General features: G+C 43.7%; 1 protein-coding gene across 1 annotated transcript in view; it reads right to left on the minus strand.

The window, feature by feature from the left end:
• Nucleotides 1–22,413: 22,413 nt before the first annotated feature.
• ubald1a (UBA-like domain containing 1a) overlaps nt 22,414–25,272 on the minus strand; it is a 37,993-nt gene continuing 35,134 nt past the window's right edge. Inside the window, exon 3 of the mRNA XM_083635260.1 lies at nt 22,414–23,891. Within this exon, the coding sequence (XP_083491386.1) occupies nt 23,571–23,891 (321 nt within the window). The 3' untranslated portion in view covers nt 22,414–23,570. The remainder of the gene's footprint in view (nt 23,892–25,272) is intronic.

Here is a 25,272-nt window from a genome sequence, read left to right on the forward strand (position 1 = left end):
AGGGGTGACCCAAGTGACTTGACTTTTCTTACAACATATTTTTCACATATTTGTTTGAACATATCTTGTGTTGAAAAGTAGCACAAGTGTGTGTTGTCCCAAAGAAAACACACAGACGGCGCGTTACCATGGCTGCCGTTAGGCCCTGGCCCTGCAGCTGGGGGCTATAGAGCTCAACAGTCACGTGACGTTTCGTGACGAGTTCCCCATTCATTTTCTCCATAGACATTTTGAAAAATCCTTATAGAACGAGTTTTAAGGCTGGAACCAAGCCAGGGGAGGGGGGGTGAATAGAATTTTCCTGTGCAGAAAATGAATTGTTCAACTTACTTCCGGGATGGGAAACGTCACGAAAAGTCATGTGACTGTTGAGCTCTAGCCACCTTATTTTTTAATGCCCCACTGTAAAAAATAATTGTGGGTACAAGGTCCGGTTTAACGTGACTTATTGTTGCAGCTTGCCATTTCCTTTGTTATACTTGGCTGCAGACCCGAATTATAAACCGGAAACTGGGGTACGTTATAAAAGTTATAAATATAATCACGTTATAAACAACTAACCAATGCCGGGGGTCCGTATGGAAACAGTGTTACTCGAAATGGTTAAAAGTTAAATCAATTTGGTCATTCAGTGGTGTTTTACTGCCATGTAAAGTAACTATTACGCTAGCCGCTAGCATTAGCCACAGTAGCCGACTACCGAAAATGCATTACGTTATCCCAGCGCCCGAAGCAATATTTTTTTTCGGATGATGGCGAAGGCTGGAGGCACCCTCTCTGCTTGTGATTGGCCTAGCGTCAAACGTTCATCCAATCACATTCGCTTGGCTATCCTGCATCTCTTTCTACAGTCTGTGGTCAGACAGACAGCAGTTTCGCTTGCTAGCATGCATGAAAGACGCCACTGTGTGTTTATGTTTTTGATATAGTCTGGTCTCTGGTTTAGAATGCTGCCGCTACTCTCGACAGTGCACGTATGTAGCCTACAGACGAATAAAAAAGAAAAGATAAAAGATTAATGAGAATTGATCAAGGGTTATATAAAAACAGTGTCAATGCCCATTTACTCATTCTAACACAAGAGTGACATGTATTTGAATTTAAATATGTATCAGTATGTGGTGTTTGCCCAGCCCTTCATTGGGAAATGCAGCTTTATGGAGTGGGATCACGTGGAGATGGTCTTCAGAAACTTTGATGAGATTGACAGTAAGTAAACATTGTTTCAGCTACATGGTGTAGTTGTGGAAAAGTGTGTGTGAGTTTGGAAGAGGAGTGCACCACTAGGTGGAGACATGCATCCATAGCAGTGTTGATTTCGTAGACGAAAACTATGAGGAAAAATGTTAGTCGACTACCTATTTTCACTGGTGAAAACTAGACTAAAAATGTTAGGGAGGGACGAATTGGGAAGAGATCCAATCAGAAGAGAAGACAACGTTAAACATCTGTGTCTGTATTGCACATTCAAACCTTAAAACAAATCCAGAATAACAGATTAATATATCTTTACAATAAGTTTGGAAATTCTAATGAATAGTTACGGTTTTCTTTGACTAAGATGAGATGAAAATACTTAGACACTTAGTTGATGAAAACTTGACTAAATAAAATCAGGATGAGGTTGACTAAATATGATAAGAGCTTAAGAGAAAGTGGATTATAGCAGATAAACATGTGAATGTTGTGTGTTATGCAAAGGTTGTTGGTTCAATCCCAGCCTCGGGCAATTTCTTAAAAAGTACTCACATTATAAGCTGCAGCAGTAATCCTTCTTTATCCTCACCAGTAGTTTGAACACTGATAGAAATAAGCTGATGAAGGAGACTAGTCAGTCCCTGACTCTAGCTCAACTCACTGGTACAAATCTCACCTGTCTCGCTCTTCATGCTCTGTGTTATTGTCAGTGTAAATACAGTGTGTAGAAATCAGAAGCTTAAAGGGATAGTTCAGTTTGTTTGAAGTGGGGTCCTATGAGGTACTCTCATACAGTCAGTGCACTGGGTAAAGCACTCTGGACGCATCGCCCACCGAGATAGGAGAACTGCACTCCAGCTGCAACAGGCACAGAGAGCTGTCTGCTGAGTGTGATGGGGGCCAAGAGCAAAAACATACAAAACAACAGAAAAAATACATGAAATGCTTCCATACTGCTCACCTGGCATAATGCAAGTCTCCCACAAGCCCTGAGATGCCAAGTTGACTTGAAAAGATGTCATTTACACCCTGTTTTTAGCTGAAATCGTCACTGTAGCAAGGTTGTACCCTAGTTGTTGAACTTTCAGCTGCTAGCTCCAGTGACGATTTCAGCTAAAAACAGGGTGTAAATGACATATTTTCAAGTCAACTTGGCATCACAGGGCTTGTGGAGACTTGCATTATGCCAGGTGAGCAGTATGGAAGCACTTTATGTATTCTTTCTGTTGTTTTGTATGTTTTTGCTCATGGCCCCCATCGCACTCAGCAGACAGCTCTCTGTGCCTGCCACAGCTGGAGTGCAGTTCTCCTATCTCAGTGCATGATGTGTCCAGAGTGCTTTACCCAGTGCACTGACTGTATGAGAGTACCTCATAGGACCCCACTTCAAACAAACTGAACTATCCCTTTAACTCCCAACAGCTCATAGCTCAGTCGGCTGTGTTACTGTCTCGGTCTGACAGGTAGACTGTTGGTTCGATTCCCGATGGAGGAGACATATTACAGCACTGCCCTGTCTTTAACTCATTCAGTGCCAGCCACTTTTGGAGAACGGATGCTCCCAGTGCCAGAGTTTTCAGAGCGTTTTCAGTGATTTCTCGAGGCCCACAGAATATTGTGTGATATTACTATGTAAACACCGAACACGCACAAGAACGAGCTGGCTCTATTGTATCATCAGCAAAAAAAAGTTTATTGATACCATTTTCCGTTCTTTAGTTATGAGCCGGAGAAGATAGGTTGTTTTCAGCGTTTTCAGGCTTTTCAAATTATTAGCTGAGATAATCCGCCTTTTGTGAAATGCAGCATTTCAAGCACATTCACTGAGTCTGAAGATAATATTTTCTGATGTAGTGACGTAGTTGTTGTGTGATGCCCTGCGTGCACCACCCGGCACCACCCCCCTCCCCCCCTCCCCCCGTAAACTCCTCCCCACACTGCACACAGCCTCACGCAACCATTATATTTTCGGACTGCTGCGTTTGTGTGCTGCTGTCGGCTCTCAGCGCCACAGCAGGGAAGAGCCAACCCGGATTGCTGAATGGTTTGGCGTCAGGGGCTGCTTTCCTGTCTGCTAATCGGGTGGGGAAACTATACAGACAGACAGACAGACAGACAGGGACAGAGGGGCTCAGTTGTGAGCGCGGATTGACTCCTGTTCGGAGCCAATCTCCCGCGACAGAGCAAATGGCTCTGGGAGCATGTATCGGTTTGTCTTTGATCCACGGCTTTTAGGCTGTTTCTCGGACCTGTCTCTAATCTGGACTGCACCGAGCAAGCACTGTCGCCACCTAATGAGTCCGTAAAATAGGTTATACACCTCCAATAGCTACTATAGTTGTACAGGAGCTGCGGAAGGCTTTGATCGACGTCCCACCGTCAAAAAACGCATTGGACGTCGAAGGACGTCCGTGGCATTCTACGTCACTATTTAATTGGACGTCGAAGGACGTCCATGGCATTCAATGAGTTAACATCACCAGCGTAGCGCCTCCTATAGGCAGATACACAGAGCGACACAGCGCCTCCTACAGATCCACAGAAATGGACACTGTGGACAGACATGTCATTATACAGAGTCTAGAGCAGTTTTTCAAAAAGTTATTTTTACACCTTGCGGCAGCCAGGGCACATCACAAAAACTTAAAACGTAGCCTACTTCCGATGTCAGTGAAATTTCAGCTCTCTGTCGCTTTCCGTCTCATAACCCTCAGCTCATGTCTCTGCAGAGGAGAGCAGCCCTCCCCCTTAGCTCCAGGTAGTGGCAGCGGAGCGGGAATTGAACCCACAACCTCTGGCCCCGGTGTCTCTGTGTGTATTATTCCTTCACACCACCAGCTGCCCTTCACACTCACAGCTCTTCTCCGGGCGCTCTTGTCTCTTTCCTCTGCCTGTCATCGTTCAAAACTGACTGAGGCTCGAACCCACGACCGCGAAAGTGGCTGAGGTCTCCATAGAGAGGTCCAGGAACGAATCCGGAAATCATCGATGCTAACAGCCCTGGTTCTTCACAGTTTTCGCCTATGGGAGTTTTGAATGGGTTTTTGGCACGATGCTTCTAATAATCTCTCTGGGCAATGCTGGCTTAATCAAATGCGAACCAGTGTTTAGTAACATCATCTTCACACATGAAGACCACTTTTATGAGTTTTGAAGCTTTTATGTGCCGTTAAAAGGGTGGCTAGCTAGCAAACGGCTAAATGAGACTACAATGTCGACGCGGATATTATACGTCATCACGAGTGAACGCGGAAATTCTGTCTCGCAATCAATGCGTGGACGCCTATGCGACACTGTGTGTAGTTCTGGATTATCTTAGCACAAGCTTTTTACCTCTAGGGCTCGCAGTTATGCTTCAAAACTCATGAAAGTGGTCCTCATGTGTGAAGATTATCCCGCTGAACCTTGGTTCGCGTTTGATTAAACTTGCGTTGCCCACAGACATTATTTGAAGCATCGCGCCAAAAACCCATTCAAAAATCCCATAGACAGAAACAGTGAAGAACCAGGAAGTTCGGGACTTCCGCATTCAGCCTACAAAAATACGTCATCCCTGGAGCTCTCTATATTGCCAGGCAGCAAGCCTACTCTCTGTGCCACCAAGTCAGACTGATTGAATGAGGTTTTCTCAGGGCTTTAAATGACTCTTTCCTCTGGCTGTCGACATTCAAAACTGACTGAGGATTGAACCCACAACCTCAAAAGTCACTGAGGCGCAAACCCACAAGCTCCAAACTGCTAGACAGTAATCCAACTATCTGAGCTAGTGGGTCATAGTGATTAAGATTAGAAGATTAAAGTATAGTCTTTATCTTTATCTTAAAATATGTTTTGAAGGGACCTTTTAAGTTGAATAGTATTTGAATTATATTAATATGACGTGAGTTTCTATTCACCTTGCACAGAACACCTTTTACTTTTATACTTGAGTACATTTTAGAGCCTGTACTTTTTTCCTTTTACTTGAGTAATTAAGTTGAATCAGTACTTCTGCTTTACCAGTCTTTTTTTTTACACAAATAACTGTACTTCTACTTAATCAGAGCAACAATGTGATTAAATTAGGAATGACAAGAAAAAATTACACATCTGTGCAATAGGCTATGTAGGCCTAAATAACTCATGCTTGTTGATTTAATTATTGTTTTGCACCTGCTGCTCACGTTTGAGATACTTCTGGCTCGCCTGGAAAGAAGGTGGGAGCAGCCGAGTACAGTCAGCCAATCAGAGGCAGAGAGGGGCGGGTCATGCCTTCGCCATCATGGGAAAAAAAAACATCCCGCACCCGAACAACACGGCTGTAGAGCAGAATGGCTCTGCTGTAAAATCCTCATAGACGTTTTTTTTGTCAAGTTAAAACAGTCTATTACACCGGAAGCGGAAGAAGCACCCATCAGGCATCATGGCAGCTAGAAATAAGGTGGATAGCCCCAAATGTTTTAGCCCCAAATCTTTTTTTCTTTTTTTTTTTTTTTTAATAGCCCCGGCCCCCAGATGTATTCATCTGTCATCCCTTTTAAAGCCCTCAAAGATAACATGATATATGATCATGATCGATGAACATGATCATGATAGATGAACAATTTCCAAGAACTGACAAGCTTATTTTCTTATTAAACCCATGAACATTTAAATTAAAACTAGTTCTAATTTGGCAACCCAGGAGTCCGGCCAGGTAAAACTCTCGACAACCAATCAGAAAGGAAAAAGGTCCAAGAGGACATCGTACCCTATCATGGAGGACACCCAACAAACTAACCACGCTGCTCCACCCACTTTGCTGTGGGTTTCCGTGGTGACAACCTCAAAACAGGATTGGCACTGGGCTACGGCCGGGGTCCGAGCGAGGCTGTCCACTGCAACACAGGAGAGACAGAGGACAGCCTTACTGGACTAACATACATCACAAATATAAAAAAATAAGAATCTAACACCTAACACTTGAGAGAGAGAGAGAGAGCTTCCAGGTTATGTCAAGTCATGCTGTCATGTTATGTCACGTCATGTTATGTCAAGTCATGCTGTCATGTTATGTCACATCATGTTATGTCAAGTCATGCTGTCATGTTATGTCACATCATGTTATGTCACGTCATGTTATGTCACGTCACGTCATGTTATGTCACTTCATGTTATGTCAAGTCATGCTGTCATGTTATGTCACATCATGTTATGTCAAGTCATGCTGTCATGTTATGTCACATCATGTTATGTCACATCATGTTATGTCACGTCATGTTATGTCAAGTCATGCTGTCATGTTATGTCACGTCATGTTATGTCACATCATGCTGTCATTTTTAAAACTAGAGTGAAGATACTGACATGTAGAACTAGAAGACTTAAGGCAGCCATTGCTATCAATTGCTCCAATGTCATGCTAGCTGGTTGGGAAGGGGGCTAACGCTTTTGGCGAGGGAAAAACGTGTCTACATCCTTCCTAAATGCTGCACTCATGTTAGCCTGGTTCAAACCATCTGGATCTGTGAACTCACATTCTGATTCGTTTAGTGGATCCGTCTGGACTCAGCACTGTGCAGTCATTTCAGTGGGTGGAAGTAGCCGGTCCTTCAGCCAATCAGCGTCGGATCCAGTCCAATCCAAATCCATTTAGAAGAATGGCGAAATAATGTCTTATCGGCCGATAAACTGCTGTTGCTTATACTCCTGTTCTTGTTTAATTGTTGTTATTGAGTCTATCTCTGCAATAACTGCACTTATGGCTGTTTAAACTATATAAACAATAACTGTACTTATGGCTGTTTAAACTATATAAACAATAACTGCACTTATGGCTGTTTAAACTCGACAAACGTTGACGTTACTGCTCGAGCTGGAGAGCTATGGATCCAGTCTTTACTGTTTTTGCCAGCGGCGTTCCTGATTGGCCGGTTACGATGTCAACTACGAGACAGGTCCCTGATTTGCTAGTGAACTCTGTACTTAATGAAAATGCCCGCCTAGGGCTGGAGGCCAGACGGAAATGCAGAATGAAACAGAATGAGTTCACGTGACCGGAAGGGGTAACCAGTCTAGCACTCAGTGTCACCCTTGATGAGTCTGTGACCCACCTGGGCCACCCCAGTCAAAATGGCCTGCACACGCCACTGGTCAGCTCAAAACAGCAGTGTCAGGTAACATCAGACATAACACAGCATGACTGACACAATAGACAATATGCACTAGACAATAGACAATATGCACAATTACTAATTGTCTTAATTACAACAAGACAACAATCACAGACAGGGAATGAATGTAATGTAATGTCCTGAAAAGTGACCATGGTCTGATGTGTGTGTGCCTGTGTGTACTGCTACAGTGTGTGTGTGTGTGTGTGTGTGTGTGTGTGTGTGTGTGTGTGTGTGTGTGTGTGTGTGTGTGTGTGTGTGTGTGTGTGTGTGTGTGTGTGTGTGTGTGTGTGTGTGTGTGTGTGTGTGAGTGAGTTTGTGTGACCCACCTGGAGTGAGCGTTGGTTTTTCCGGCTCAGGCTCAGTTTGTGGTTCTGATGTCACTTCCTGTGGCAGCACGTAGATGCCCCCATGTAGCCAAGATCTTCCGGCTAGAAGGTTAGCTGCATGAAAGAACTTTCCGTCACTGTCAGTATAGGTAATGCATCCTAAAGTGACTCTGTAAAGGCCCAAACACACTGGATGCAGACATTAACATGCACCATTTGATAGGCTACTGCTATGGTGAACTGCAGGTGGCTTTGAAACGTAAATAGTGAAGTGTCTGCAATTCACCACTGTGATGTTTTACAGTTTACACTGCTATTATATTTGATTTGATTTAGAGTGGAAAAATATGGACAAGAATCAAATGTAGCCTAAAGGTTTCCAGTAATTTTGAAGTTCATGTATGTGATGTTTTTAAACTGTATTAGTGTGCATGCAGCATGCTACATGACAAAAGTGAGACAAAACACTCACAACCACATCCTGCGAGGCAAGAAGCAGCTGGTCAAAAATGATAGAAACAGATATGTCTGATTAAAGCCTCAGTTTGAACTGTAGGTTCTAAGAGTTGACAGGAGAGGCATCTTGGCCGGCCCTACTGTACAGTACCTCCATCTGGTCTCAGGTCAGCGCCGCCTTCTTGCTGTGGCAGCTCCTCCAGCTCCCTCTGGATGGCCTCCAGCTCACCTGGCTGGTCTGCATCCTCATTGCTCCCTGAGCCACCACACAGGAACACGAAGGTCACTAAACAATGCGACCATAGAGCTCAACAGGTACGTGACTTTTCGTGACGTAATTTGCCCCGGAAGCGCCTCCTACAGACAGTCAGCCCCCCCTTCCCCGCTCAACCCTCACTCACTTTTGAATGGCAACAGCCAGAGGAAAGAGTGAAAACCACTGAGAAAACCAGCCTTGAGAAGTCTGACCTGGTGGCAGAGATGGGGACTTGGACTTGGGACTTGGACTTGAGTCGCACTTAAGTCTCACTGACAGTGACTTGAGACTTGACTTGAGACTCGTCCTCAAAGACTTGAGACTTGACTTGGACTTGAGTTTTGGGACTTGTGAACAATCTTTATTTTTTATTTAATTTTTTTGGTGCATTAACATTAAGGAAATCTATACTGATGTCATCCAATCAATGCTGATAATGTATGCTAATAGATAAAGGAGTGAGGATAATACAGTACATGCTTTGAATTCCTTGGTTTTAGCTATGCAGTGTTCTAAACAGAATGGATGGCATGCAGCAGATGATAGAACGCTCATCCATAAGAGACTTGAGACTTGACTTGGACTTGTGACCAAAGACTTGAGACTTGACTTGGACTTGCTCCTCAAAGACTTGAGACTTGACTTGGACTTGAGCTCAAAGACTTGAGACTTGACTTAGACTTGCAAAAAATGACTTGTGAGCATCTCTGCCTGGTGGCACAGAGGGTTAGCTTGTTGCCCAGCAGTATTGAGGCCTCAATCACTTTTGAGGTCGTGGGTTCAAGTCTCAGTCAGTTTTGAATGGCGACAGCCAGAGGATAGAGAGGACCGAGTCTACTTAACTATATCTAAATTGACTAAAAGCTAAAATATAGCCTTTTCCAGATTTTGACCTATAGCCAGACACTTCAAAAGTCATACACAGAGAAATACAGCATCAGTGGCAGTGACTTTGTGGTTCACTGTGTATGTCAGCTGCCTTCAGAGAGAGAGGTCGTGAACTCTAACCTGGGATGTGCACAGACTGAACTTTCATCTGTGCTTTTTGAGGCAGCAAAGTTATTTGTATTTGAATAAAAGTGGAAATAGGTGTAACAATCTTCTTTTAGTTTTTATTACACTTCTAATTGCAGTAATAATAATAATAATAATAATAATAATAATAATAATAAATAACTAATAATATTGTTTGACAGTGCAGATAATCATAGTTTTTTAATAATAACAACGCTAAATAATAAATTAAGTTAAATTATATTTACACTAAAGTCAGGTGCTTTCATCACATTCTTTATGTTATTTTCCTTTAACTTGTGCTTTTTTGTCTTCCATCCATAATTTATAAAATATATTTTCAGCCATTGTATACTTTATTGACAGATGTATGTTGCTTTACAGCTGAAATTGGGTGAGAGTGCTGAAATTTGGTGAGAGACATAGAGAGAGTGATAAAGAGAGAGAGAGGTTTTGCTGAATAGCCCACTGTAAAAAGTTAAACCAGACAGGTCGAACTTTTCAAAGTGCACTGTGAAAAGTTAATTCATTATAAAGTAACTTTGAAGTCATGAAAATCGACTATTTTCTTAGCACCCCCACATATTGGTCTAGCCTCCCCCGAGCCCCCCCTTAGAAAAATTCCTGGAGCCGTGCCTGATAACTGGGTATCTTTGGCATAACAATGGTATTGAACATTATTAATAACCTGACCGAAGGGCAGCATATAGATGTCAAAAAGTATCGGTCCCAATATTGACCATTGAGGAAGTACTGTGTAAAGCTCTAAAACCAGACTGATAGAAAAAGGCCGGCCCTGGAGGCTACCTTTGCACTGTAGTTGTTACTGGCTTTTATGATTTGACCGAGGATTTGTTTTGACCATCTGACTATGACTCAGTGTAAGAATAGATAACATATGGTCGCTATAGAGATACATCAGAATGTGTTTTGAAATGAGATCCTACCTTTGAAGAGATTATTTTCGAACAAGTTCTACCAGAACGTTTTTAGGTTACACATAAGAATCCTGAATTGGGCCTTTAAACAAATGAATGTTGTGTAAAATGGGAGAAAATTAAAGGAATTAGCCTACTCACCTTCCTCTTTGGCCCTGTTATGTTCCCCGCTCTTCTTCCTAAACTGCTGCATCTTCACCAGAATGACACGTCTGTTGTGAAGCTGTTGTCTGCGGAGCTCAATGAGGGCCATCGATGCCGATGTGGGACCTCTCCCCGCCTCCGGTGTCTCCTGGCCAGGCCTAGAGGACAGAGACTCAGCCTCCGTGGAGTTCTGCTGCTCTTCTTCTGGTTCTGAATTGGAGGGTATGTCCAACTCCTGCTCTTCTTCTGGTTTTGAGGGTCTGCCCATCTCCTGGACTGGAGAGTCATCTTCTTCTGGTTCTGAACCAGAAGGTCTATCCATCTCCTGCTCCTCTTCTTCTTCAGGTTTGGAGGATCTGTCGACCCATAGACCTGGAAGTTTACCACGATCGGGTCTGGATTCGACACCAAGACTGAAAAAATTAAGACCTCTGAAGCAGTTCGAACCTTACTATTTAATCCTAAAAACTGATCTGATTTCACAGTCACAGTCACAAATGGATCACATTCAAACCCAGAATGGAGTCCTCCTGGAGCAATATTCCAACATGATTTTACATCAGATATCCAGCCCAGAAGGTTGGGATGTCAACGTTGGATGTTGAATGATCAAGGGCAGGGACGTCGGTATCGAAATATGTCAGTGTTGTCTCATTAAAAGTAACCTTCTCTCCGGCTTATTCTAAAAATGCAAAGCTGAGGTGGTGAAAGCGACACCATCAACCAACCTGAACAATGTTTCCTGTTCCCTCCATGTTAGGTCACTGGTCTGTGTGCTGTGCTGTGCTGTGCTGTGTTCACTCACAATGTCTTGCATGGTGGATCTCACAGCCCAAAAACCCAGCCCACACTGAGTGCGGTTAGATAATGATGTAAACAGTGTGCACAACCAAATGAGGGACTGTAAGTCTGTCTAAAATATACAAATGAATTGAGGCTGCAGCGGACACAGGACACAGTACACAGTGGCACAAACTTGTTTTGCGTCAAGCGTGTGCGTGTGCGTGTGCGTGTGTGTGCGTGTGAGTGTGTGCGTGTGTGTGTTTGAAAATGTCAAAATGATTTCACTCTCGTTTTTCCATCATTTAGTCCCTTTGGACTCCCTCTGGGAGCTAACAGCAACGTTTTTTTTCTGACTCGCTTTGAACACCAGCAGGGAACACCAGCAGGGGACTTTGCACAAGGAAAGAGAGAGAGGGGAAAGAAAGAGAAATGGTGCAAGATATAAATATATAGAGAGAGAGACAATCAGATTAAAGACGAGGTGACACAACACACTTTGGCCACTGGACCACCACAGTCTAAAATGACCTAAAGTTGCTGCTTCTAACACAGGTCCCTGCAGAGCCAGGCAGCCCAGACACATGAAAAGGAGGGACAGTAGGCTTAGCCTAGGTAAACCCAGCCCCCACGTGACCTGCTCTCTCAGTTCCCAGTCACTAGCCACCTTGTGACTGTAAGCAGGGCCTGAGAGCAGGTCACTGAGGGCTGGGTTTACCCAGGCTACAGTAGGCTATCACACAGTGTCCTCATTAGCTGAATAAGATTCTGCCCTGCCCACCCTCATAAAACAATTTGCTGCACTGTGTCATGCATTTATTAAACTTTTGCTTGGTGCTCAACGACTCTAGGAATTTCTGCTGGGAAGCTTGAGAAAATGAATTACTTATTCTTGTGAAATGTCTCATCCCATACTCATCCCAACACTTTCTAGTCTGAATTTATGGTCAACATCGCCATCTAATGGACAAAAAACATATGCCCCTATACAAGCTAGTTATGTGTTAAAATTGTAAATGGGTGATTTTGGTTTGCATCTGGCCCACTACACTTAACAAAAACGATCATATTGGCTAATTCATATACATGTATTCATATAGAGACGTACAGTGTAGCCTATCTGTAATAATTGTAAATGTATTGTGACCGTAACCTTAGCCCAATTGTATTATTATTATTTTGTCTCCAATGGTAGTACAAAGGGATAATATAATTTATTGTTGACACATAGTAGCTTCATGATAATTTAAAGTTTTGTTGTGATATTTGTATAGTTCAAAAAGTATGGGATGAGATTTTATAAGCCTGAAATGTTATCATTACCATATGGCTGTTCAATTAACACAAATGATTTTTAACTCCAAACACGTAGCTATATGCAAAAACATGGTGTAGTTACAGTAATCAACCAGTAGGACTCTGGGACAAAACTGAATGAGTGAATGATTTATTATGAACATCACGCGTTGATTTATAAAGCCCGATTTTGGGTTCTGAGGTGTTCATAATGAGTTATGCTGCATTATGTGTTAAGTAAATGGGGATGTCCTTTGAATGCATAGTCATAACATAAGAACTCATTTCCCCTGGGTCATAACATAAGAACTCATTTCCCCTGGGTCATAACATAAGAACTCATTTCCACTGGGTCAAACAGTATTTGCAATGCAAATAAATGTGAGCATGGGGTGCCAGATGGGTGGGCATAGTTGACCATCACAGAAAAGTATTAGTAATCTATCATATCAACCCACCTGGCAGCTATATGCAGAAATAAGCATTTATTTGACCCAGTTATCGCTACCCCAACCCTCACTGCGAGAATCAATCAAAATTAATGGATGGATCCTCTGATAGCAATTCGGACATAAGAAATACAATAAGCAATATGTCATTACTGTATATCAATTATAACACTTACTCTTAGTTATCCCCCTAATAGTAAACTATATGTAATGGGGAAAGACAACACTGCCACCCAGTGGGCACAGGGTGGAAACATATTCAGTTGAAATTCATGTGTATGCACTAGGCTGGCATGATTGTAAATTGGGTAAAAGCAGCCTACTGTACCATGTAGCTACAAGGTGTGGGCAGCTCAGATCCCTGTGCTAATATCTCATTCAACCAACAAGTTTATTCAAGGTTGAAGACTAAAGGAAATTCTAATTGGAGGCACGATGGTTTATTCTTGAGACATTTTCCTTTTTTGAATGCTTTTGTTGGGTTTATATTAGCGGAGATACTTTCCTGGTGCCTTCCCCAAAGAATGCACTTGCTCAGTTAAAATAGTCACAACCTTGAAAACTAGCAGAATTTAGGTAGCCTAATTAAAGTGATGTTGAGCTTTGGTAGTACATTGGGTTTTAGCTTCCTGCTGGACATGATATCACAGATTATCTGTTAGAAGGAGGATTGGAGTGTGTGTGTGTGTGTTTGTGTGTGTGTGTGTGTGTGTGTGTGTGTGTGTGTGTGTGTGTGTGTGTCCAATCAATGCCATTGTATAGTAAAACAGGTATCATAATCATACATTTAGATAAAACAATCCATAATTAAAGCTGCAAGCAGCCTCAAGATATTCACAGTAGCTACAGCCACCGCCTAGTAGGCTAGCCTATACAGCACCCGCATCAGAAAATCACTCAAGACCGCTGTGAGAGGCTTCCACAAGTGATCGGGAGTGAATACGATTCACTGTTTATGAGTAGTAGCTAGATGCCATTAATGTGTGATTTTAGACGTTAGCGGTTAGCTTAGCAAAAATTATAATCAATACTGCATTGTCATTCGTTGGGCTGTCAAGGCCAAAATTGGTAGAGTTCCTAAGGGTGTTGGCACTGGTGTGCCCACCGAGTTTCAAGGCCGTAGGCCACTGAAAGACCCTATGAGTGAGTGCTCTCAGGCCTTTCGTTCATAAAACTACCAGTAGATACTTAAACTACCAGTAGATACATAAACTACCAGTAGATACTTAAAGTACCAGTAGATACTTAAACTACCAGTAGATACATAAACTACCAGTAGATACTTAAAGTACCAGTAGATACTTAAACTACCAGTAGATACATAAACTACCAGTAGATACTTAAACTACCAGTAGATACATAAACTATCAGTAGATACATAAACTACCAGTAGATAATTAAACTACCAGTAGATACTTAAACTACCAGTAGATACATAAACTACCAGTAGATACTTAAACTACCAGTAGATACGTAAACTAGCAGTAGATACTTAAACTACCAGTAGATACTTAAACTACCAGTAGATAATTAAACTACCAGTAGATACTTAAACTACCAGTAGATACATAAACTACCAGTAGATAATTCAACTACCAGTAGATACTTAAACTAGCAGTAGATAATTAAACTACCAGTAGATACTTAAACTACCAGTAGATACTTAAACTACCAGTAGATACATAAACTACCAGTAGATAATTAAACTACCAGTAGATACATAAACTACCAGTAGATACTTAAACTACCAGTAGATACTTAAACTAGCAGTAGATACTTAAACTAGCAGTAGATAATTAAACTACCAGTAGATACATAAACTACCAGTAGATACTTAAACTACCAGTAGATACTTAAACTACCAGTAGATAATTAAACTACCAGTAGATACTTAAACTACCAGTAGATAATTAAACTACCAGTAGATACTTAAACTACCAGTAGATAATTAAACTACCAGTAGATACATAAATTGGCAGGTGCATTTCAGATAGCAACACTTTTCCCAAATGGATTGATACTGCAGTGTTTGGGAATGAAACAATGGTATCATTGTACAGTCAGCCATTGTGTCTCCCTATTGTTCCCTTCCACACTTTCTCGCTCTGACTCATATTCACTCTCTCTCTCTCTCCACCCAGCCCCTGCCAGACGCTGTTGTGTGTGTGTGTGTGTGTGTGTGTGTGTGTGTGTCTGTCACCTTTGTCCCACTTCCTGCTGCTAGCTGCAGCTTGTTCAGTAGCGAGCTAGCGCCCTCCACCTGTGGAGAGACAGGATGGAGGTGAGGTGCCAGGTTACAAATGCACCCAATGTCACTTGTTACCGCTCCCCTGATCCCTGCCCGTTACGCTCCCCTGCCCGCCTGCATACCCCGCTCAGACCTCACTGATCCCTGAGCGTTAGGCTCCCCTGCCCGCCTGCATACCCCGCTCAGACCTCACTGATCCCTGAGCGTTAGGCTCCCCTGCCCGCCTGCACACCCCACTCACACCTCACTGATCCCCACAAAGTGCCTAGTGCCTACCTGATAGTCTCATGCCCAACTAGCATTACATGAGCACAACATGTCTGCCAGCTACTAACTAAGCCCCTCATTGTCCTCTGCCTGTAATACAGATGGGGAAATAGGCTGCACACATTCTTTATTGAAGTAGAAGTAGAGTTACTTGTGTTAAAAAGACTGGTACTGTAGTTCAGCTGTAGTGTACTGTACTGTAGCAGTACTGTAGTTCAGCTGACTCAAGGAGCCTAACAGTAAAAACATATATACCGTTAAAAATAGTGTAGGAGTACAACAGGAGTACGTTCAGTGAGAGACTGATTCCACCTAGATGCAATACGGAGAGGCACAGGAAATCATTCCTGCCTGTGGCCATTGGTCTATTTCAATAATGAGAGACTAGTAGAAAGTATAACAAGCTTTAATGAGACAACATATTAATTTTGGCGTATGACTCCATGATATGATGACGCTCTCCTGAGATGATGAGAGGGCGTCGTCAGTGAAGAATAGGATAGGAAATCCCCCATAGGGAATTCTTCTATCAGGAGTCATGACCGATGGTGGTGTCAGGGGAGGAGGTGGGGCAAAACAACTGCTTCAGCGATGATGATCAGCAACTGAGAATGACACATACACAGCACATAGCAAACAGAGTAAACATGGACCCTGATATACTACGCTGATTAGGTGATTGGGATCAGCTGGAGAGGAATACCTTGGGCTGATTGGTTATTGCCACATGTGTGGTAAACTGTGAATGGGTGAGGGGCCAGCATCAGAGAAAGGGGGCGAGCCTAACAATGAATAGGTTATACGACCTCAAAGAAAGGGGGCGTGCACTGTGATATGACGAGATTGGGCGTTGCTGTTAAGTAGTCTTCATTATTGAAAATAGTCTAAGACTTCATTTAATGCCTCTCTTAAAAGAGCACCTCGGAGACGCTCAGTCTCCCTGAGACTGAGCCAGCCGATAGGTTAACTGTGCCTGGCTGAGCCACGTGTAACGTATAGGGCAAGCCGACTTAATATAAATCACGTGCAATATGTGCAATATGTCACGGGCAATAATGATAATTGACACGGAATGTATACTTACTCTACGTATTTGTATTTTGCTACTTAGACATTCTACTTATTTTTTGCTTTTGCTCTATCGCATTTACTAGTTATTCTATGCTATGTTGTGTTTTTCTGCTTATTTGCTTAATATTGCATTTACTACGGTTTATTTTTATTTTATTTTATTTATGCTATGTGTGTTCTGTGAGCGAGTTACTGTAACTTGTCCCAATTTCCCCCCGGGGATCATTAAAGTCTTTCTGATTCTGATTCTGATAAACAAATGAAAGAAAATAAATACACCAACAAGCTAAAAGTGAGCTGCGGGTCCAGTCTGTTTATTGTGAACGCAAGAAACCATCCGGTAAAATGATTCAACTTAACAGTACCTACTGTACTGTATGGTATCACTAAGTTCTGGTGAGGGAACAGTTTGGACTTGTCTTGTACTGTACTGTATGCTGTCTCATTAGGTTCTGATGAGGGCACTTCTTGGTGGGGATCAAGCTATGGTGGTCTGGAGACTCTTTAACCTCCTTCATAGCTTACTGGGCCATGCTGTGTTGCCCCGGGACTAACTGTGTGTGTGTGTGTGTGTGTGTGTTGTTGTGGTGTGTGTGTGTGTGTTGTTGTTGTGGTGTGTGTGTGTGTGTGTGTGTGTGTTGTGTTTTTATTGCCATTCCTGCTCCCACATGCTTCGATCCCAAGTTGGCGGCATTCTCCCCATGCGCAGTAACACACTGAAGATAGGCAGAGGGCCACACACACATATACGCGCACACAAACACACACACACACACACACACACACACACACACACACACTTCTTTGATTTCCTGCAAAGGAAACAGAAGTAAGCTGAGGACAGCCAAGAACTCTGTGACCCTCCCTCACCAGCCTACCACTGGTGTGTGTGAGAGAGTGTGTGTGTGGACACAGCTGTTTTTGTTTGTGTTTACATCTAAGGATGGTTCCTTCAAATGCTTTTCTCTCTCTCTTTCCTTCATCTTGCCTTCTCAACCCAATCACCAGAATAAGATTTTTTTTTTTTACATGTTTTACATAATTTGCAAACACATTCTCATGCCCAAGTCGTCAAAAATGGTTGCTCAGACCATGAGCCAGACCAGATATCAGGGCTCAACTGAGTGGGCAAAACTTCACCTATGCTAAATTGTTTATAGAGTCAATATAAGTAAATTAATATACCGTATGATAACCTTTCCACAGGAGTAGCTGTTCATATTTATTGGACATTTTATAGGCGCAAGACGACTAGGCTATAGGCCAGGGTATAGGGTAAAAAAAATAAACTAATAGATATCACTATGAAACCTCCCCAGTTGATTGCTTACATTAATTATTGTATTACAAGTTTTCTGAAATTTTATGTTTAAATATGCAAATGAGGCATTATCTAATTAAAAATGCCCTCATTTGCATAACTTTCCAGAATGGATAAAGCCAGATTCAAAATTCCGGCTTCATTTTGTTGACATTATTAGAGTCAAAGGTTTTTACAGAGGGAATTGTGGAAACAATTGTATTACTCCATAAATCAAAAAATATTGTCAACGGTCATTAAAAAAAAATCACCACATTTTTAGGAATAAAATGTTTTATCCACCTTATTTTTGAATGCCCCACTGTAAAAAAGAATCGTGGGTACAAGGTCCGGTTTAACGTGACTCATTGTTGCCGCTTGTCATCATTTCCTTTGTTATACTCTGGCTGCAGACCCGAATTATAAACCGGAAGCTGGAGTCTGTTATAAAAGTTATAAATAAAGTCACGTTATAAACAACTAACCAACGCTGGAGGTCCGTATGGAAACTCAAAATGTGTGTTACTCGTAATGGTTAAAAGTTAAATCAATTTGGTGGCGTTTTACTGCCATGTAACATAGCTAGCTAGCCGCTAACATTAGCCACAGTTAGTAGCCGACTACCCACAATGCATTACATTATCCCAGCACCCGAACGACACGGCTGTAGAGCAGAATGGCTCTGCTGTAAAAGGGTAAAATCCTCATAGACGTTTTTTTTGTCAAGTTAAAATCATAGACTGTAAAACAGTCTATTACACCGGAAGCGGAAGAGGCACCCATCAGGCATCATGGCAGCTAGAAATAAGGTAGATACAACGGTGCCGCGTCTATGTGCCGACAGGCCGCAGTGCCGACAGGTCGCAATGCCGATAGCCCACAAGCAGAACCAGCTGAGCGAGGCGGCGTGCAGCGTGTCGGTGGAGCTAACCTCTCCCAGCCCCCACGCCAAACCTAACCTCCCCCCATGCCTAAACCTAACCTCCCCCAGACCCTAACCCAAAACCTAACCTCTCCCAGCCCCCACGCCAAACCTAACCTCCCCCCATGCCCTAACCCAAAACCTAACCTCTCCCACCCCCACGCCTAAACCTAAAGTCGGCATTGCGGGTGATCGGCATAGCGGGTGGTCGGCATAGCGGGTGGACCCCGATACAACAGTTAGTTCCGGCCCAGCAATTTGATTGGACAAGAGGGATCCTAGCCCTGCTGATACTTCACGATAACATCACGGGCGCTTCACTGTGTGTACATCACTCCGCTTCACAGCTGTTCTAAACGTTTCCTTGATTAGGCTGCGTTCAAACAGCGCTCGCCCCCAGGGACAACGATTATGGATTTAACCTTAATCATGAACGGTAAGCCGAAATCGTCTGTGCTAACCTCAAAGTAGCTAACGTTAGCTTAGCTTGCAGTCGGGAAACTGCAGGCAGTAAGTTTACGTGTTACTTGCTTGGCAACACTTCCTGGGGGAAGTGTTTTTGTTGGCGCGGGCGAGTAACAGACAGAAATCATCTGTTGTCGCAAATCCCTTTACATAAAACGGAGCAAGTGGGCAATGTTTGTTTCAAAGCAAGTGGACAATGTTTGCTTAAATTTCTGTCCAACTGATGATGTCACAATGTCTATGACGTCATCATCAGTGACATCTTTATTGACCGAGCTCGCCGATCTGCGTGTGGCAAGCCTGTGCAGCGGGCGAGCCTTCGTGGCCGAAACCTACTTACTTAAAACAATGCTATTATAACGGGAAGTTTTGTGCCCTCTCCCTCAACACCCCTTGACCCTTCATAGGCTTATGAATGATAAGCACCTGCTGACAGGGGTCCGATCGGGTGGCTGGCTCACCAGGGTGGACTTGGGAGTCACGTGCTTCTTGCACTCGGTCGGTCTCCCGTCTTCAAGGGTTAGCTTGGGGTCCTGTGTACTTCCGTTGGCTAGCCCTGACACGCCCCCTCCCACTTTCCAGGTGCGTGAACACGCCCCCTCCCACCTTCCAGGTGCGTGGACACGGTGCTTGAACCCCAGCAATGCTGGGGTAGGCGGGTCTTCTCCTAAATGAGACAGCCTGTTCCTTGGGGCCCATTCGGAGAGACGTGCCTTCCCTCCCTCACGGTTCAGTTGATGTGCCACCTGGCTGGGCTGGGTTGGGTTGCCATCAACTAGAGAGGGAGGTACCTCATCCTCGGCCGTTCTCCGTCGACAGTTACCAGGTGGTGCTTCATTGGACCTGCCCCAAGTGTTAACCCCCTGCAATTTGTAAATGCCCCCTACAACTTGGTCTGTACCTAACGGAGGGGAAAGCTGGTCAAAAAGGATGTACTTACTGCCTTAAGGCGGGACGTCCGCTCAAGGCGGGGCATCCGGTCATTTCCCCAATCACCACGCGATGAAATAATAATCCAAAGTTATGGGAAAAGGTCATTTTCCAAGTAAATCCATAGCCAGAACTAATGTCACAGAACCACAGTTACTTCCGTGTTTGCCTGAGATGCATTCGCTGTGTGCAGTCATCAGACTTCCTGGTATGCATTTACTTAAAAAATGACCGTTTCCTGTAACGTTGGATTATTGTTTCACCGCATGGCGAGTACACGAGTCACAACATGTACATAGGAGTGTTTCTGGCGCTGTTGAAATGTGTATTTTGGGTGACTGAACAGGGGTAGGCAGCTCACCTGTACCGTATACTGTCTGCCATTGTAGTGCTAAGCTCACTAGCAGTGTCAACAACTTGGTTAAGGTTAGGATCATGGTTTAGGGTTAGGGTTAAATAACAAAAACATTCAATGTGACTCATAGTTCAAATGCAGACTTTGGAAACCCTGGGGATCGAAAGGCAAGTGTTTACTCCCTCCATCCACCCCTCACACTCTTTCAGTAACACTCTATGACGTGTATAACGTTGATATACACGTATCTAGAAACGTGATATGAAACATATTTTGGTTCAGAAATGTTGATATTCTACATATTGGTGGATTGCAGAAACATACAGGTTTGTAGAGCAAGGCTTTTGTAGGAGAGAGAGAGAGAGAGAAAGGCTTTTGTAGGAGAGAGAGAGAAAGGCTTTTGTAGTCTGGCTCTGTCACTGAATTACATTTGCTTGGCTGAGAGCGAGCCAAGCGACAGATTATGATGCATCCATCTTCCCACTGTCATTTAACACTATCTGCTTCTCTTTCTCTCACACTCTCACACACACACACACACACAAGGTCAACATACAATATTTATTTAGGAACACAAAAAATGATAAGTTAATCATCAGGTAGTCCACAAATATTGTGGGAATGGTATCATACAGTAACATACATGAGGAACCATTGAGGAACAGGCCCACCCGAAAAATGCTCTGATTTAACCAAATAAAGTATGAAGCATGGAAAAGGATGAACTGAAACATTAGTTTAGTTAAAAAATAAAAATAAAAAGGAAATGGGCAATTTCCTCCATTCTTATATCCATAATCTTCCTAGTCCTGTTTCTATTTTTTTTTAAACACCCCCCCAGGCCAGCTATTCAAAATATGTCTTCTCTTACCGTCTCTTGTTTTATCAAATAAAAAAATCACCCCCATCAGGAGAAACTAAACAAGGGGCAGACCCTGCATTTAAAATATTGCCGTATATCAGGGTCATCCCTGAACTGTCCCCTATAGCAGTATCAATGGACCAGGGACTGGTCAGAACCTACATGCTGTAAAACCCGCTCTGCAGTACAGTATCTAGCAGTATCAATGGACCAGGGACTGGTCAGAACCTACATGCTGTAAAACCCGCTCTGCAGTACAGTATCTAGCAGTATCAATGGAACAGGGACTGGTCAGAACCTACATGCTGTAAAACCCCCTCTGCAGTACAGTATCTGAGGGTAAATATATAAATGTATTTATCTGAAGTAGTCTGTAGTGTCCCCGGGCTCCCTAGAGCCCCAGCACTTAGTTTCTCTGGTCGACTTGCAGTGGATGCAAGTGACTTTGAGAACAGCCTTTTTCAACCAACTAGGAAGTGCGCTCCATTCCTAGTGTGGAGACAGACACCGCCCACCCACCTAGGCGCCATCGTGCAACTGTGCGCCATCAGCTCAACCAGGGTTACATCACTGATGACATCACATGCTCCAGTGACATCACTAACACAATTACTCCAGTGATATCACAGATGACATCACAATTGCTCCAGTGACATCACTGACAACATCACAATCGTGACTGTCACCACCCACTTAGCCAATCTTAACTAAGATTTCATCTATTACTAGTACAGTATGCTCAACTGTGCAGAGAAAGGTTAAAACTACTGCATTTTATGTTAACTTTGGGAACGAGAGACCCCCCCTCATCCTGGAAACATGAGACCCCCCCCTCATCCTGGAAACATGAGACCCCCCCCTCATCCTGGAAACATGAGACCCCCCCCTCATCCTGGAAACATGAGACCCCCCCTCATCCTGGAAACATGAGACCCCCCTCCCTCATCCTGGAAACATGAGACCCCCCCCTCATCCCCTCATCCTGGAAACATGTCTCGGCTTCACGTATGTTTGCTACAAAAGATGTTAAACATTATGAACACATCATGCAAAGTGGCAAATCTGCTTACAAAGAGTCAAAGATAAGAGTCGTTTTTGTGTAATCTGTTGCCAGGTTTAGCTGCGTTTGAGTCCCACCCATTTTCAAAGCCACCTCCCTTAACCTCCTTCCAAAAAAAGATGAAGAAACAATTAGCATTATAAACTATATTATACAATTTCTTTCCTTTTCTTATAATACCAAATCTGCAGAACCATATGCAGTGGACAGTTGCTGTCTGAGTCCAGGTTTAAAACAGTGTCAGCCTACTGCTGAAGGAAAAGCCATTGTAGCAAAGATCAGTTAGCACGAGCTAAACCTGCTGCCTTTAAGAAAAACCACATGTTCTGCGGCGGCGGCGGCAACAGTTGGTTTAAGAATCCCTGATTTGCTGAAAGAAGTCAGGTGACCACCAGGTGAGGTAAGAAAAGTCCCACCTTGACGATGGGGATGAAAATATGGAGGTGTTTTGTCTTTTCTTCTAAACGCTTGTGTGTGTGTGTGTGTGTGTGTGTGTGTGTGTGTGTGTGTATACGTGTGCATTTTCATGATAAACGGACCACCCGCTCACATGTGTACACGTCAGTCACGTGATGATGATTTGAGTCACTATCTAAACACTGCATTGCAAGTTCCTCATGCAGCACAGTCCGTTTCCAGTAGCAGAAAACACTGGCTGAAAAAAAAAATAATAATAATAAAAATTAAGGTTGCTGCCTTGAATGTCCTTGTCTGGAAAAAACATCACAAAGAATCCTTGGGCGTAAAAATTCCTTTTTTGTGTGTGTTTTTAAGTTCCATATTTTTCTTATCTGTGCATTTACTTGGGGGGGAAAAATAATAAAGATTTCAGTTGTCTTATTACTATGTGTGTAGATTTCTTTTTTCTTTCTTTCTAGTTTTGTATTGACATTTGCATTGGTTTTCTCCTCTTCTTTAATTGTCCATGTTGTTTTCTCTTTCATCCATCCGTCAACCCGCGGGCCCTCAGTTTTGGGGGAGAAGACCAGAGGCCATTCTACCCATTTCCACCTCCGCCCCATGCAAAACCCCCAGCCTTCCCTCCCCCTCCCCCGGTGGGTGGGGCAAGTAGAGGGGGCTGTTCAGTCCCATCCAGCCCCTCATCTCTCCGCCTCCATCGCTACACTAGCCTTCTGCTCGGCGCCCGGGTGGGGGTTAACGTTTATCCCCGTGGGCCAGGGCTGCGAGGGGGGCTGCCCCTGAGTCCAGAGTCCCTGTGGGGGTGGGGGCGCACTGGGTACGTTCGGCGGGAGCCCCCAGCCGCCGGCATGGGGCGGCGGGGGCGAGGTGGCCATGGAGGCGGCCATGGGACTGCCGGCGCCACCGCTGTTGAAGCTCTCCGACGCCTTCAGCCGGGAGAACATGGTCAAGGCGTCCGGGAAGTTGGGGGGCGTTGCTGGTGTGTTGGCCGGGGTGCACATCTGGGGAATGAGGGAGAGAGAGAGGGTGATTAGTGTGGGTTCCAGGTAGAAAAACCCTAGAAGAAAACCTCAGTGAGATATTAAAAACGCAATAAGCATTGTTTTTCATATTCCCTGAGAGTCCTTCAGGTAACTCTCAGAGGAGCTCAAAGGAAACATCCACCCACAGACACTGGTGATTAGGGCTGTCCCAAACGATTATTTTCTTATCGATTAATCTAACGATAATTTTTTCGATTAGTCTCGATTCATCTAACGATTATATTTATTTAATTTTTTTTATTATATAACAATACATTTACCCAAAACAAATAAATAACCAAAAACTTCTCAATTTCAATATTTTATTTAAAGGGGCCATATTATGCATTTCTTAATTTTGTATCATATATATGTTGTTACAATCTTGGATGGTCATATTAAACATGGGCTAAGCTTCAAATAAATATGTGAAAGTGTTTTAATGTTACCCCCATGAACCCCCCCTCCCGCCCATGAACTCTCGTAGACGAGATTACATGGATTTATGCCGATTTTGTGCGAGAACCATAGTTTTGGTGACGTCAGGTAGGACTTGTTACCCTGGCAACAAAGTGTTGCGGCCGGCCGGCACGCCCTCTAGCCCCCACCCTTCCCTGTGTTGACATTTCTCCAGTACACTGCCGACCGACAGTAGCGCTGCTAATTTCCACTCATCTCGGCCGTATCTGCCTTTCACACAAAACAAAAGGGACGACTTGGAAGTGAGCCAGGATGTAGGACTGAAGTGGTAAGTTCTGAAAATATGTGTCTCATTCCAGCATCGGTTGTACCTAGCAGCTAGGAAGCGCTAACGTTACTTACCACCGGCTGGGTAACGTTAGCACTTGCTATTAGCCTAGCAGCACAGCTGCCTTTCATAGACATGAACAACCGATGAATGACGAAGGCACACATTTTCAGAACTTGTAACGTTAGTCCAACTTGCTGACTTCTCCAAGTCCTCATTTTGGTTTGGTCCGTGTAGCCTTTGCTAGGAGAGGCACACTATAGTCACAAGCATTTGAGAAGTTAGCTAACTAGCTACATTAGCTGTTGTGTTGTGGCTTGAGTGTGAAGCTCGCCGGGCAGGGCGGGGAGCTGTAAAACAATTATATAAACGAGCAAGGGATTGTCAAAACAAATTTGACCATCGATAACAAACGTGACTTGGGCGTAACAAGCAAGGCTATCAATTGATATATCAACATCCACCTATAGCTATCTATCCCCTAGCTCCGCTCGGCCCGGGCTGTGCCGGGACATTTCCTTCGGCGGCTGGCCGAGCAGGGCATCACGTTCCGCGGCCAAACACAAAAACTCCTCGCGCTGCCCTCCTGCCTCCTGGGTGGGGGTTCAGGGA

Source organism: Poromitra crassiceps (genome assembly GCF_964638095.1).
Source record: "Poromitra crassiceps genome assembly, chromosome: 4".
In the NCBI taxonomy this organism is placed as follows: Eukaryota; Metazoa; Chordata; class Actinopteri; order Beryciformes; family Melamphaidae; genus Poromitra; species Poromitra crassiceps.